The sequence below is a fragment of the Rhinatrema bivittatum genome, chromosome 3, assembly GCF_901001135.1.
Source record: "Rhinatrema bivittatum chromosome 3, aRhiBiv1.1, whole genome shotgun sequence".
In the NCBI taxonomy this organism is placed as follows: Eukaryota; Metazoa; Chordata; class Amphibia; order Gymnophiona; family Rhinatrematidae; genus Rhinatrema; species Rhinatrema bivittatum.
The window spans coordinates 552,023,237-552,039,873 of NC_042617.1; the positions used below are offsets into that span (position 1 = coordinate 552,023,237).

General features: G+C 45.9%; 1 protein-coding gene across 1 annotated transcript in view; it reads right to left on the reverse strand.

The window, feature by feature from the left end:
- DCBLD1 (discoidin, CUB and LCCL domain containing 1) overlaps positions 1–16,637 on the reverse strand; it is a 105,794-nt gene that overhangs the window by 56,828 nt on the left and 32,329 nt on the right. Inside the window, exon 3 of the mRNA XM_029596439.1 lies at positions 1,035–1,169. Within this exon, the coding sequence (XP_029452299.1) occupies positions 1,035–1,169 (135 nt within the window). The remainder of the gene's footprint in view (positions 1–1,034; positions 1,170–16,637) is intronic.

Below are 16,637 nucleotides of genomic sequence, written 5' to 3' on the forward strand. Positions count from 1 at the left end.
CGGCAGTGGGTGATGCATCTTCCCGCCGTAAACAATTTGCAATTTGTAGGCATGCCTAGTTTTCTCTTACAACTTGCTAATTTTTTTTTTTAATTTGCATACAATTGAATTTCATATGGTCTGCACAGATTCATACACCTCACCCATACAGTAGAAGGGACAGAAGGCAAATGTTTTTGTTTAATTGAATCTGCACTAAAAAATATACACACAAAAATGTATTTATTTACTTGTTTTTAGCAAGGACAGAAAGTTTGCTCTGCAGTAAAAGCTCTGGAAGGCATATACCACAGTAAACCTAAATCCATGCCAGCTCGGTTTTAATACATCATGAGGGCCTATGCAATAAATCTTCTGCTAAAATAAAATGTAGAGTCCACTCACAAAACATTCAAATATGCATGCTAAAATGCCACTTAATGTTTGATGCAAAACGATTTAATGTGTGCACAGAAACCCTAAAACGCATTGGCTAAATAGTGTGACCACCGAGGGGAAGCTAATCACCCTAAACTGGGTCTGCTCAGCTCGCATTTTTTTCTTGGCTCCTCTCGTTTGTTTCCAAGCGGTACATAAGTAACCCTGGCACATAGTGACTGTTTGTGAGCACCGAGGAAAGAAGTAGGAGAGCTATCACACAGTCCAGGAGAGGAGGTACAAGGAGAGTAAAAATAGGGCACTTAATGTCCATTTTCTGACCATCTGTCTAGTGTCTTAAAAGAATAGTGGGAGAGGATGTGGTTGAGGACTGACAGGAGAATAAGAGGGGGCAACTCTGAGGGGGGGATCTGGCCTCCCTGACTCAGAAGGGCACTGGCATCTGAGCATGCCCTCCTCTACAACCACCCTGCTGTGCGGACATGCTTTCTGCGGAGACCATCCCCAAAAACAGACAGAAAGTGCCAGACAGTCGGGACGTGGCTTAATATGGGGGGCAGACGCAGCAGGATCTACCCCATCCTGAATGTCAAAAGCTCAGCACCCGGACCTTTTCTCCAAATGACACACAAGATCAACTTTCAACTCTAACATACCTGGGTGGCTACTGGTGGCATAGTTTAACAAAAACCCACGGCCAGAGATGTGGGATCCGCTTTCAAAACGAACAATTGCTTCATTAGTATCCAAGAGGATTTCCTTGGAAGGGGTTCTCTCCGTTCCACAAGAGACTGTTTAAAAAAAAAAAAAAATTTGAGAAAAAAATATTTACATGCTGCTTTATCTCGAAGCAGTGTGGTCACATGATAAAGGGGAATTCCGTGTTTTCACACCTACGGAACCCATTCTAGCTCTGCTTTCTTTGGCACCACTCCCATCCGGACTTTGATACACATAACATACACATTTAACATTCACTCAGATATAACTCATAAAATGACAATATCTATTTCATTTTTTATTTTAATAAAATAATCCCCCCACAAAATGTTTTTTTTCTTTGTTTTTGGTGCACACTAATTCAAAACAAAGGCATATTAAATCAAATAGCGCGGGCCGTTTCAGTCAGTCGCACTAATTGAATTAGCGTGCACCGAAAACGACACAAATTTTAAAATGAAGATTATTCTAACCAAAACAAAAAAAAAAACCAAAACTAAAATTAAATGAAACAAAATGAAACAAAAATAAAATGAAAAGCCACAAAGGTCCTAATGACCCTCCGCCAACCTGTAAAAGTGCCCCGGGGTGTTGAGAGACCACTGCCCACCCACCCCTTTAGAGGGAGCCCACAGGTGAAACATCTGAGAAAAATAAATGTAGAAGTCGCATAACGACATCCCTCCCCCTATCCAAACTCCCCCATGCCATAAACAACCTCCCTCACAGTAGCAGCCTGCCAATCCCCCAACCCACCCTAGGCACCCTCCCCAGGCACACCTGGTGGTCTAGTGGGGCTTGGAGAGCCACCTAGGCCCCACAAGCTCGCTCAATCCAAAATGGCCCGGACTAGCCATCATACTAAGTATGTCAGAGTACCTAGTATAAGTGTTGGCCAGTGCCATTTTGGATCCTCCGGGCCCTACTAAACCACCAGATATGCCCCGGGGGGGGGGGGGGGGGGGGGGGTGTTGGCAGGCTGTTACTGTGTGGAGAGCTGTAATTGGATCAGGGGATTGGATTTTTTGGAAGGGGGGTTGGGTAGGGGACAAGGCATTGCCACAAGACTTATTTTTGGCAACTTTTTTCACTTGTGGGCCGCCTCTACAGGTGGGGGGGGGGGGGGGGGGGCGGACTTTAAGGGTAAGGGTACTGCCCTCGTGATTTTTCAGTAAGTTCCCTACAGTATTTTCTCTCTATAAATTTTTCTGTGGGGGGTGGAAAATATCGTGCAGTTTACAAGGTGGGGTACACAGTACTGCACATTGGAAGCCCCCGCAGTATTTTTCCCCCTTCGCAGAAAAATACCACGTTAGTGAATAACACTCCAAGTTTGTATCTGAGGAAATGGAAGGTGAAGTGACTTGCTCAAGGTCACAAGTTGTGTCAGTGGGATTTGAATTCTGGCTTGCTTGGTCAGCTTCTTTTAAGCATGAGTGAGAGATCTGTATATTTTGCATATAAGCATGACAGAGAGACACACACATATAAGATGTGGAATGCTATGTTGTTATAACAGGCGTGCTTATGCATGGACCCTCAATAGTTTAGCAAGTTTGCCTTCAGTAGAACTGTGCTCTCCATAGAAAGCAGGAAGAATTAGCCATTACATGTGGGTGATATCATTCGTCGGTCCAAAACAGACTTCTCTTATGGGCCGATACAGTAGTATGCCAAGGATCTTTTACAATCTAAAAGTATGAAGGGCTTTCTCACCTTTCTAGAAGAATTTAGATATCCACAATGAATATTCATGAAATATTTGCATACCAAGGAGGCAGTGCCTTCACCTCTCTCTCTTGCATATTCAAGAGAAAACCAGACCTGTTGTTGAGGGCCAGAGTTGGTCACCCTGGGCACACACACTCTTCTGCGTCTAAGAGTGGCCGAGGGGATGCAATTCCACTGTCACCAGGTGAAAGAAATGGTTTCAGTTTTTGTATGCAATCGTGTTAAGTATTGAGTCATGTGGAAATGGTGTGTGGAAATCTGTGCATTAAGCACGGAGCTTTGAAACACCTTGTTGTGAAAATTATTCAGTAACTGTGAGTCCTTCCCTGGCGGAATTTCAAGAACATCCTTTGCTTTTTTTTTTTAAGAGTTGATGCTACCACAACTGATTGAAGGGGTAATTGCACTATTCCAAAACTGGGGGACCTTTGTACTCTATACTTAAAGTTTAGTTTCCTTGCAAACGGGGCACAGGAAATAGGATTTTCTCGTATTCTGCTTTGTAGTTCTTGCAGGATATCATGAATCGGGATCTTTGCTGGCTCTGTTGGTGTTTCCAGAATATGAAGGAGACCAAAGTCATTCACATGAGGATCTTTGTCCTTACACACACATAAGCTCCAAGTGCTTTTCCAGGAATCTGGTGCAGGAAAGGTTCTTCAGTGGAGAAGAGTTTTCTGGAAGGTCCAGAAGGGGATCTGAAGGGATCACGGTCGATCCCTCTTCAGAGCCTAGAGGCATGGGAACACTGATCCAAGACCCCGATAACGAAGAAGGGGACTGAGGAGGGGACTTTGGTCACCTCGGAGGGATACAGTCCTTATGGGTAAACTTCTGACCAGCCAGTTTCCACTGTAAATGAATTCTGTGGACTAAAACCAATTCTCAGAGGTTCTGATGTGGTATTTCACTGGAACCGTGGATACTGGGACTCTTCCTCGTGAGAAAATAAATCTGATATCCTGGAGAGATTTGAAGGTATCCGCCTTATCCTTAGCCACTATAGAGATAAAGAAATCCTTCACCAACTTTGCTATCTGGTCAAGGGACTAATGGTTCCTTTGTCCTGGCATGGACAGTGGAACATCCTCTTCTGAAACCCGAATGGAAGCCTGCACATCTTCTGGGCTCTGCAAAATCTGAACTGGAGGCAGATTAGATGTGAAAGGTACCAGAGAGCAAATGGGATCTGAAGTCTCCAGACATAACCCTTGTTACATTAAAATTTGTTGGTGCAAGGGCCCTAGTAATTGGCGGGGGCAGGGTATCATAGCTTTCGCTGGCCCTGACAAAGTTCTGTGCACACCAGTAGACAGCTGTGTTAGAAGCTGGACTTTTGCACCAACGGTGCCTAATGCACCCAAAGAATCTGTGCCTTTTGTGCACCGGCTGTTCTAGCGGCTCTGCAAAGTAGTGCCCTTTCTTTCTTGATGCATGGCGCTGCTGACTACTTGATCCAGATGATTCTGCCTGCTCCACCAATAGGGGAGATACCTTGGAAGAGTTCCTGCTCATCTCTACTTCTGAGGAGGCAGATGAGACTGCGCTCTGCAAGGAGGACCTTCCGTAGCTTCTGAGAGACTTACACAATTCATCCATTTTCCAGGCACGTGACTTCTGTGGGCATTCGGCCACAATTCTAACGGTTGGCCTGGTCATGATCCAATCTCAAGCAGAAATAATGGACATTCTACTACCACAAATACAGTCCTTGAATCCTCTCCCAGGAATTTATTCTTACCAGACACGATGAAGTTAGAAATGTTCTTAAATTTCCCCTTTTTTGGGGGGTAGCACTGAAAAGTGTTATTTGGGAGCTGCTGAGGCAGCTAGGCAATTTTAAAGAAAAAGGCATCAAGATATTTTTCATAAAAAAAACAGAGCTAGAGGTACACATCATTGCTGGTGCTTGACAAAAAAAAAAAAAAAAAGACTGAGGAGCTCACGAGTTATTTCCCCACGTGGGAATTCCTGCACATGCTCAGTACATCGTGTGAACCCGCTCTCCCGGCGCGCGCACAGGCCACTCTCCTGTGCACGCAATTCAGTAACTTAATTTATTTAAATTAGGGCCCGCGGTAAAAAGAGGCGCTAGTGTCCCTAGCGCCTCTTTTTGGACAGGAGCGGCGGCTGTCAGCGGGTTTGACAGCCGACGCTCAATTTTGCCGGTGTCGATTCTCGAGCCCGCTGACAACCACAGGTTAGGAAACTGGACGTTGGCAAAATTGGGCGTCCATCTTCCAACCCGCGAGCCGATTTCAAAATTTTTTTTTTTAACTTTTTTTTTTTTTTTTTTTTTTTACTTTTGGGGCGTCCGACTTAATATCGCCATGACATTAAGTCGGAGGGTGCACAGAAAAGCAGTTTTTACTGCTTTTCTGTGCACTTTCCTGGTGCCAGCAGAAATTAGCGCCTACCTTTGGGTAGGCGCTAATTTCTGAAAGTAAAATGTGCGGCTTGGCTGCACATTTTGCTTTCTGAATCGCGTGGGAATACCTAATAGCGCCCGCAACATGCATTCGCATGTTGATGGCGCTATTAGGTTCGGGGGGGGGGTTGGACACACATTTTCGACGCGCTATTACCCCTTACTGAATAAGGGGTAAAGCTAGCGCGTCCAAAACGCGTGTCCAATCACGGGTTAACAGTGCGCTCCACCGCTGATGGAGAATGCTCATTTTACCCTTAGCTCAGTATGAGCAGTAAGAATATGTACTATGCCATTGCTTTTCAACACTGCAGGAAACATTTGGGGAGCCTCCAGCCTTGCTTTGCAATTTCCATTCTGCTTCTTTCCCATAGAAAGCTTTTTTCCATGTTTCACGAGAGATAGCATTTTATTGGAAATCTAGGCAGCGAGAGTAGCACCTTAAAAAAATACAAACAACCCCCCCCCCCCTTACAAGAAGAACATTAGGAGAAAACTGCGGAGGCATTGCCGAGTCTAGCGGCTCGGCAATGCCTCCTCAGCCAGCCTGAAGACATCGGAAATCTTTTGTAGTGTCCCAGGATGCCTAACACAGAGGGACATGGAGGTGACTGCTGGGAGAGGATGGGAGGCACAAAAACGCTGCCTCCCCTTCGACTTGGGATGCTCATGAAGAAGCAGTCTATCCGGTTTTAGGGAAACCCCCTGAGAAAAGCCCTAAAATAAATGCTTTCAAGGCTAATGAAAACATTTTAAGACCAAGACTGTCATGGCCCATCACACGTGTACTACATCGTGCCCAAGGAAGACTTTAGTCACTCATAGCAACTCAAATCAACCCAAATGTTTCCGTAACAAATATTTCTGTGAAAACTTAACCTAAAAAGGCAGACACTGCTTGAGGATTTCAGTTCAATAGATAGAAGTCCCTCCCCCCTCCCCACCCGCCACACAGACAAACTTGCAACTCGAACTATTCGGAAAAGGATGAGTGCCATGCCACAGATATCGCTTTCACAGTTCCCATGATTATCAAATTGTAACCAGGGACACAAAATCTCTCGGCCCCCTCCTCTGCCTTCATCCCTGGGTCTATAAGGTTTAAAAGAGACGGCGCTGGAGGATGCAGCCAGCTGAGGAGCTTTACCACTGTAAAGCGCAAAGACCAATTTGACTGTAAGCAGAGAGGCCAAGAGTAGCTGACAGGAAGGGAGAGAAGGGCAAGCAAGGAAAAAAAATAATATATATATATATATATATATAAAATGAGCCAGGGTCCCCAGGCTGCAGTGAAGAGGCGTTCGAGCTTCCTTAATTCTGAGGGTGTTGAAGGAGACGTACAGAAGAGGCCAGAACTCTCGCCTTTTCCCAGCCAGCTTCAGCCAAGCACAGATTTGTACTAGGCCCAGAATTCAAGAGTGGAGATTTTTACTGCATACAAATTGGTTATGACTTATTCAGTGGTGTTTTCTTTTTTTTTTTAATGAAAATAAAATTCTTCACATTAATGGTAACAGCATGTGCATAAAAACTCTGCAGCTAGAAAATGCTTCCCAGAACCTGCAGAGCAAGGCAGCCTGGATTTCCTGAAATACCTGAAATGTGATGTTCGAGACACCACTACAACATTACGCAGCTCCTCATCACACCCTGTGGTTTCAGCAATGCGTCCTGCTTAATGGATGCGAGATTGCGAGGGGGGGGTGGGGGTTGGGGGAGTGAGTTTCAGCCATATGAAACTGTGACACAGGTGTGAAAAGCTCCTCTCAGGAGAGGCGGGCGGGGAGATCAGCCCAGGAAAAGAGCTGGAATGTTCCTTCAAGGAGGGGCATTGTCAAGGATCTTTAATTCACCCTTTCACGTGGGGTTAATTGCCACAAATCACCACAAGATGAAGTTATCACTTGGGGTTTTTTTTTTTTTTTTTAAACTCCATATTCCTGGCTGGAGATTCCTGTGATTGTTGCAGGCATCCACAGCCCTCGGAGACTAAGGCTGTCAGTTTCTGGCACACCCATGCAAGAGACTTTGCTGCCCTCATAACTGGGCTACTGCTTCCTCAGATCCTAAGCCATGACTAGGAAACCTGTTTCCCTCACACCATATTCTAATAGGGCTGTGGCACCGAAGGGGGTGCAGGTAACATACACCCCCCATTCCTTCCCCCACCTCACACTTTATGTAGAAAGACCAAAAATCCTACATCTTACAGTACCTATCATTTATTAAAAAAAAAAAAAAAAAGATTTATTCTGCACACCATCCACAGTTAAAGGCAGGGTACATATAACATTCATAATAATCAGCAACATAAAAGGACTTGTCTGGTTGAATTTCAGTTTCTTAGTCATTAAAATCATTATAAACTGTGGCTTAACATTGTTCAAATCATACTCCTAGAATACGGCAGCTGAGCCTCATCGTTATTTTGCCAGGACGGTGCGTCACACGCACTGCTCGAAAGCCTTACAGCACATGTATTTACACGCCTAGTCTGAATGCTTAGATAAGGCTGTATTTAATAAAATGAAAACAGTGCACAATACAAATCATTCACTGTCACAATAACGTTCAGAAGGACGTAAAGAGAAACATTAAAACATTTAAAAATAACTCCAGAACAAAACACAAAACAAAATATAGAATAAAGTTTTCAATTGTTTCTTGGGTTTTCATACACACCAAGGCCCGCAATTCGACCCAGAACCTGGCAAGCAGAACAAACGGCACCATCTGCAGGTCAGCAAACGGGAAAACCAAAACAAAACACTATAATGTTATTTCTAGTGCAGGGGTGGACGAACTATAGCCTGCAGGAGCTTTACATCCGGCCCATGGAAGCGAGATGGGGCCTAGCCAGAAGCCATGCCACCAGCAGCCCATCAGATCGTATTTCCTTCCCCTCCCATCACACACTTCTAGGGGGGCACCTTCGTTAGCTCTCCACACAGACTGGGCCTCTAATGAAGCCCTCAGGTCCAGAAGTTTGCCTACCCCATTTTAAGTCCCATGAAAGTTGGCTCAGATTCATTCTCCTGGCAGTAGACTTTGGTCACTGAGCTACCAGTACTGTTACTACTTAGCACACTCAGACACACACCATGAACGGTACAAACTCAGACTGAACTGGACACATTCATGCCTGTTCTTTAATAGCAAAATAAAGTATAAAAATCTAAGAGGTTTTAAGAATGACAGTTACCTGATATACGTGTCATCTAAATGGCACTGGATGCAGTCACCTGTTCCCCTTCCAACAAACAGCAACAATGGAAGCATCTTATCAGGCTGTCTTGTAAGGGCTTGGGCTTCACATCTGCAAAGCAGAATCCTTGCTCGCCCAATTTAGTGCTTGTGTAGTAGCAAAGCAGCTCACAGTAAAGGTCCAAAAGGCCCACCCAGTCTGCCCAGTTATTTTTGCCTACCCTTCTAAGAATATATCCCAGATGCCAGTCATAGAGGCTTGAGTAGCCGCCTAGTGGTTAGAGCAGTGGGCTATGAACCAGGAGACCAGGGTTCAAGTCCTGCTGTCGTTCCTTGTGACCTTGGGCAAGTCACTTTATCCTCCATTGCCTCAGGTACAAACTTAGATTGTAAGTCCTCTGGGGATAGGGAAATACCAATTTAATCCATTTTGAAGCAAAATATTAAAAAAAAAAAAAAGTAGGCTATCACTCCTTATTAGAGTTTGCTATCTTCCTGTCTGGTTTCCTACAATCCTGGATAGAACATGCACGTTGCCATACTTAATCCAACACTCATCAGCTCTACCCAGGTGGCTTACCATCACCTTGTCAGAATACACCTAGTTGGTTTCTGAGCAGTTGTGGCCTGTTGATACCAACCTGGCTACCACAGGACCTGAGGTGTCACTAGGTCATGCCTCATCTATCTTACCCCTTGTTTTCTGCACATCACTTGACCCCCTTGCTTCTTCTCTTGAGAGAGAGTGAAGGGTGGATTGTTTGCAATGCTGTACCCTCCCGACCCTGTTCCTTCTACTGTCCTCTGTGTCCCAAGCATCACAGTACTGTTTTCTCCCACCTCTGCTGGAAGGCTATTCCAAGGGTCTGTCATCCTCTCAGTAAAGCAGTATATTCTCAGGTTTCTTCCGAGCCTTCTTCCCTCTTGCTTCATGTCTCTTTGCCCCTGAAATTTGTTTTCTATGGAACATTTCATCTTTTTGTGCTTTATTGAAGCCTATCACATACTTGACTTTTTCTATTATATTCCCCCTTTACCTTTTTTCCTCCACAGAATATATTTGGAGTTTGTGTTGGGCCCTGTATCATTTTAGTGGTGCTTCTCTGAACTGCTTCCATCCACTCGATGTCCTTATGAAGGGACGTCCTCCAGAACTGAAAACAGAGTCGGTACTCAGGGTGGTGCTGGTGGGGGGTTTCTCACTAGTAACCTGTGCAAGGGCCACATTACCTCCCTTGTCCTGTGAATGCCTCTATCTATACAAAACAAGCATATCCTTAGCTGTTTTTATTACATAGACTGCCAATGTTCAGGTCATACCTAAGTTCTTTGTAAACCGGCATGATGTGCTGCACGAATGTCGGTAAATAAAAGTTAATAAATAAATAAAATCTGAAATGATTACGCCCAGATTTCTTTCCTGTTTAACAGATTCCAGCTCTTGTACTTCTCATGCATATGCACTTAGTGTCATTTTGCATGCAACGTTGCACAATTTTATGCTTTTTAGAAATGAAGCTATTTTGAACCCTTGACCATGCTTCTAGATTTTTCAAGACCTCTTGCAGTTTTTCCACCCCTTTCCGTGTGTCTTCTCTGTTACTGATTTTTATATCATCTGCAAGCAAACATTTTTGCCTCAAGTCCCTCTGCAATATTGCTAAAGATATTGAAAAGAACTGATCCTAACATCAGGCCCTGGAAACACCACTGGGTCATTTTTATCTCCACCTGAGTAGACTCCACTGATCCCAACTTTGTGGGTTCTGTTGTTCAACCAGCGTCTCATTCAGTTTACAGCTTTCTGTCCTCTTTCCAATACCATCCAGCTTTTTCACCATTCTCCTGTATGGAACAGTGTTTAAAACCTCGCTGCAATCCAGTTAGGCAACATCCACTGGAATGTTTCCCAACCAGCGTGCCTGCTGATCAGCTGTGTCATGGAGAAGTCACCACTGCCTGCTGCTGAGATCCAGGCCACCCTTAGGCTCTGCAATTAGCACCCTGCAGCAACAAGAGACAACAGTGGTGGCTGGTAAACGTGCAGGAGCTCCTTTCTGAGAACTGTGCAATCGTGTATTGCCTCTTCTTCCTAGCTACAGCGTGAGCCCTGGCGTGTGGCAATTAATGAGCAGTATGCAGGGCATGGATAGCAGGACCCGCTTTGTGTAACACACAGCACTTCTCCTCAGCCACCTCCTTTAAGTCCTTCCAGCCTCTGTCCCATCTCCAGACTTACAGGCCAATACAGTAAAAGTCGCGGGAAAGCGGGCGAGTGCCCGCTCTCCTGGCACGCACTCTGGCCACTCTCCTGTGCGTGTGATTTAGTATTCAAATGAGGGTCCGCGGTAAAATGAGGCGCTAGGGACACTAGCGCATCCCTAGCGCCTCTTTTTTTGACAGGAGCGGCGGCTGTCAGTGAGTTTGACAGCCGCCGCTCCTGTCGCTAGTTTCTGAAAGTAAAATGTGCGGCTTGGCTGCACATTTTACTTACTGAATCGCGTGGGAATAACTAATAGGGCCATCAACATGCATTTGCATGTTGCGGGCGCTATTAGTTTCGGGACGGTTGGCTGCGCATTTTCGACTGAATAAGGGGTAAAGCGTCGAAAATGCGCGTCTAAACGGAGCGCACTGTACTGTATCGGCCTGTTAGTGAGAAGGGGAGAGCCTGCACTGTGCACTGGATGTGACTTACTCCGAGCACTGGGAAGAGGAGCAGCAGTCAAATTAACCGAGCCCTCGAAGAAGCACTGTGCATGAACAGATTGCTGTCCCCCTAACTCATCAACCTCTTGCAGGCTTGCAGGACCTGAGTGACCTCTTGCTGCTGGTTCCCATGGGCCCACAGTCCCTCCACGATCGCCTGCTGCTGCTGTCAGCCAAAGGAGAGACCGAGGAGGGTAGGGGGATGACCTAGGGAAGTGGAGGCAAAGGGAGATGTAGAACAAGAGAAAAAGAAGGGGTTTGATGGGGACAGAGTGGAGGGTGGTTTGTGAGAGCTGGCCCCTCCTTGGTGAGGGAGAGAAGGCTCATTCCCCGCTCCTCAAAGGTGAAGCACTGCTGCTACTACTGTGCTTTCTGGTTTCGGAGTTCTTGGTGTATGTATGAATGGTTGGTATATAGTGTCTGGTCTCCCTCACAACCTCCCCTGACTTCCAGGACAAGTTGAACAGAGTTGCGAGGGGTGCGGTGAGCTACTTTAGTGTACTGGAGTTTACACTCAGGTCGATCCAGTAAAGTGTGCTCCGTCGGAGCGCACTGTCACCCTGCTCTGGACGCGTGTTTTCCCTTACCCCTTATTCAGTAAGGGGAGGAAAACACGCGGCCCACCCGCGGCACCTAATAGGGCCATCAACATGCAAATGCATGTTGATGGCCCTATTAGGTATTCCCGAGCGATCCAGTAAGTAAAATGTGCAGCCAAGCCGCACATTTTACTCTAAGAAATTAGCGCCGCCCAAAGGTCGGCGCTAATTTCTTCCGGCGCCAGGGAAGTGCACAGAAAAGCAGTAAAAACTGCTTTTCTGTGCACCCTCCGACTTAATATCATAGCGATATTAAGTCGGAGGTCCCCAAAAGTAAAAAAGAGTAAAAAAAAAATAAAAAAATTTTGAATTCGGCCCGCGGCTGTCGGGCCGAAAACCGGACGCTCAATTTTGCCGGCGTCCGGTTTCTGAGCCCGTGGCTGTCAGCGGGCTCGAGAACCGACGCCGGCAAAATTGAGCGTCGGCTGTCAAACCCGCTGACAGCCGCCGCTCCAGGCCAAAAGGAGGCGCTAGGGACGCGCTAGTGTCCCTAGCGCCTCCTTTTCCTCGTTTGCACCGCGTCGCCTAATTTAAATACTGGATCGCTCGCACCGGCGAGGGGCCGGTGCGCGCGCCGGGAGAGCGGGCGTTAGTCCGCTCTCCCACGGACTTTACTGGATCGGGCTGTTAGTCAGGTGCCGGGGCCTTATCCACTCACATTTGTGTAAAAGTGTTTGTAATCGTTTCACATTCATTAATGCCATTTTCCTCCTTAGGTCTGTAAATAGCAGGCGATGGAGCTGCTTTCCAATGGCTCCTCCTCTTTGCTAAATCTTATTTTTCTATTCCCTTTGGATTTTCAGCGGTCCCTTAGATGTCTAAGTGAGGTTCTAGGCTCTCGTTTTATCATCTGGGCAGTTTGTCTCACTCCTCTTCCTGCCTCCCTTTGTTTTTGACATTTCTGCCCGTCATGTCTGCCTGTGGTTTTTTGTGATTTCTGAACATTCCTCTCTTCTGTTCTTACCGTTTCTACTAAGAGGACCATATTTGGTCTCTTTCTCCTTTTCCCATTTTACTAACTATCCTCTGAACTCTCTGCCTACTCCTGTTGCATTTCGCAGCTGCAACCAAACTTTTTTTTTTTTTTTTTTTTTTTAAATAAGCTCATGAAGAGAGGCACTTTCTCATTTTACATGTTTATTTTAGCACTGCCCGTGGCTGTGATTAAGCCCGACAAAAAGGTTCCTTGTAGAGTCCTTGTCCAGGCTGCAAAGACTGAACTGCTGAAAACTCTGCAACGGGTTTAGGAACAACCCCGCCGCCCCGACAAATCAGCCAAGTCTGAGAGTTATGCTGATGCCCCAATCTTCTTCTCTCCATACTTGTGCATTAACAAAAAAAAAAAAAAAGTGCTTGCAATATTGCTTCTCTGTTAAGTAAAGAAAATATATCTCTCTCATTTATATTGTTTATACCGCTGGCTTCATCTTAGAGGCTTATGGAAAATGAATTGATGGGGGAAATCCAGATCCTGTTGGCACGTGCTGTCCCGCACACAAGCTGCGGCAGCAACTCCCTGGGCCGGAAATCGATACAGCAAACATTGCTATCTTGGCATCCCCCCAGCTTTCAGTGCCGACAACAAAAGGACTTTAATTACTGTAAAAGAAGCCTGGAATTTCTGCTGCAAAGCAGCCCTCTAGGCCCAGGCAGTTACCGAAAGCAGTTAGCGCCTTGGCCACCGGGGCATTTCAGGCTTGCGGACGATAACGTTTCCCCCTTCCAGTCAGGCGTTTATTTTGGCAACGGTTTATGTCCCACAGGAGGCGGAGAAGCCGATACCTCCCCTCCTGCAATGTAAAAAAGGATATGCAGGAAGGAGCTGCCGGCCGCCGTCCGTCCTCCCCCCCCCCCCCCAGCCAAATATCTTACGGTGTAAATTGTGAGGGCCCCCCTCCTACCCTCCTGACATCAAAACCTTCTGCAAACCCCTCGCAAAAACAGGTCTGAGCTCAAAAGCAGCCAAAGGGCAGCTGGGAGGACACAAGCCCGCCGCCTCCTCCTGAGCAAGCGTCCCGTGCCGCTCTGATATTTTCTGCACCATGGAGTGAGGGGGGGGGGGGGCGCCGGCGGCCACCCCCCCCCCCACCGGGATAACTTTTTTACATTGCAGGGGGGGGGGGGGGTTAGCAGGTTCTCTCCCTCCAGCAGGAATAAAACTAAACTTGGAGGGGGGGGGGGGTTGGTGGCCCTCATTTTTAAGTAGGAGAAGGGGGGGGGGGGTCATACAACCGCTTTGGGCCTACATTTTATTCCTTGCCTGGGGGGAGGAGAGTGGGGGGGGGGATGGGGAAATAAAATAATAATAATAAAAAAAAAAGTTAAATAATTGGGCCACTTGCTGGTCTGTCAGGTTTTTTATTTTATTTTATTTTTTTAACCAACTATATTCAAAATGTAGCCAGTTCTGTTTAAAATTATCTGGGTAAATGTACCCAGATAACTTTAGACCTGCTCTCCCCCACAACTAAGATTATTTGGGTAATCCTGAATATCAGTGCAACCTGGCTAAGTTTAAACCCCCTCCCCAGAATGCCCCCTGCGCTGCCTCTGCTTTCATCTGGGTAGGTTTCAGCAGGATAAGAACTTACCCGGTTAAAACTTATTGGTCAGAAAAGCGTGTGTGGGGGTGGGGGAGGGGTGGATTTAAAACCCCAGGTTTGCCCGGCCAAGTCTCAGTCTCTGAATTTGGGGGAACTTTATTCTAGCTTGGTAATCTATGCCCCCAGCTCTGTGAAACTGAATGTCCCGTGCTTACTTGTGCTTCATCCTATACTAGGGATGCTACGGGGTCTGGGTTCAGATCCGGACAGGGAGGAAGATTTCCCTTCTGGGGCCCTGGTGCTATCCACCACTATCTCCGTGACCACTTCACACTCTACACTGCCAATTTCCACAAGGTGCCAAATAGCGAAATATAAAAGCAGGGACGCCAACACCAGTGCAACCGGAAGAAACCAGGAATCACAAGAGAGTCCATCCATCCCAGTAAGTCCACACTTGGGTTAAACTCAATGAAAATACTGGAGTCTATAGTTGATGTTCAAATAAAAGATAGTCTTTACTATAACTTAAAGAAGAGGATCCAAGTCAAGAGGACAAACATAAGGATCAACATACATCCAATGATCAATAAAAAAGCAAATGGTTTCTCTGTCCATCCTTATTCTATTCACTTCCCTTCTTGCTGTTGTACCTTCATACAGGGCCAAAACACATGTTGGGCTGGGGAGGGATGTCCCAGCTCTGGCATTTTTCCAGGTGGGAGGGATAAGTGGTGGGGTCCGAAGGTCCTGTTTCCTTTTTTTTTTCTCTTTTTGAGGTTTTTTGTTTTTAATATTTGATTCATTTTTTTTTAAACAAATCAAACTGATCCATTAACTGCTATTAATCAAGCTGACTTAGGGAATAGCCACTGCTATTACTTGCATCAGTAACATGGGATCTACTTAAGAGTTTCAGTACTTGCCAGGTACTTGTAACCTGGATTGATCACTATTGAAAACAGGATGCTGGGCTTGATGGACCCTTGGTTTGATCCAGTATGGCAATTTCTTATGTTCTTATCTTTCCAAAGATATATAAGACTCACATTAAAAACTGTGAGGGGGAAGAATGTTTGTATATATTCTTCAATGCAAATTCTAATCTTGTATGCTTTTATTGATTATTCTTAGACTTATAAGTAAAACTTCTATACTTATAAATATGTGTGTTGTGCATTCTATTTCAAAATAATCACCAATTTTCCTACCCACTACAGAGAAAGATGGGTCTGAGATGCATATGAACCCATCACGATCGCTATTTTAGATTTAATTCTTAGTGGAACGCAGGATTTGGTGAGAGAGGTAATGATGGTGGGGCCACTTGGCAACAGTGATCATAACATGATCAAATTTAAACTAATAACTGGAAGGGGGACAATAAGTAAATCTGTAGCTCTAACACTAAACTTTCAAAAGGGAAACTTTAATAAAATGAGGAAAATAGTTAGAAAAAAAACTGAAAGGTGCAACTGCAAAGGCTACAGTTTGTTTCAGTGTCATGGAAGGCCCCCAACTTGGTGGAGTCCCGAGGCGATGGTGTTGACTTTTTCTTAGGCCCTAAAAGGATACAGACCTGGAGGAAATCCTTTGGGTCACGTAGGCATTGTTCTTGGCAATTCAATCAGAGGCACAGACTTCCATGCCACACTCAACCTCTGACCTATGATGGATCCATGCAGTGGACCCACAAGACGAGAGCTTTTCTATGCTTAAGGGGATGGGAAGATGCCCGCTTCAATTTCTTGTGATGAGAGCAGACATCTCGCTCCTGGACGAGGAGCAGCTCTGCTGCTCAGCCAAGCTTTGGACTGCCTTGCGGGTGCCTCTCTCAGCACTTCCATCTTTCCAGGCACAGTATTACTGAGCCCTCTTGAGATCCAACCACAGCTATAGCTGCTGGATGAGCTATGGGTCAGACCCAGGCAGTGACACCATACAGCATGGGTTGCCTGATGGATATTTGGCACTCACAAATGCAGGCTTTGAAACTGCTGAATGTGGGTTTCTTGCCCTTGGGCGTCTCCATCCTAAAGATTCTTCTTTTTTGGTAAAATTGAAAAGTTCCGTTAAGGGGGCCGATGAGTCAACGGCATAAAAAAAATATAATGAGGCAGAAATCACAGGCCAAAAAAAAAGACTAAACAAAAAATGTTTTAAATGAGAGCGAGACACGTGTGCAGAGGCTCAGATGATGAAAGCCCGAGGGGCTCACGAGGCAGTGTGCGTGCACGGGAACTCCTGCACGTGCTCACTAAAGTCTTTACTGGGCACCGAGAGAACTGGGTCTGTGGTGGTGCCACTGGATGACGTTACCCACAT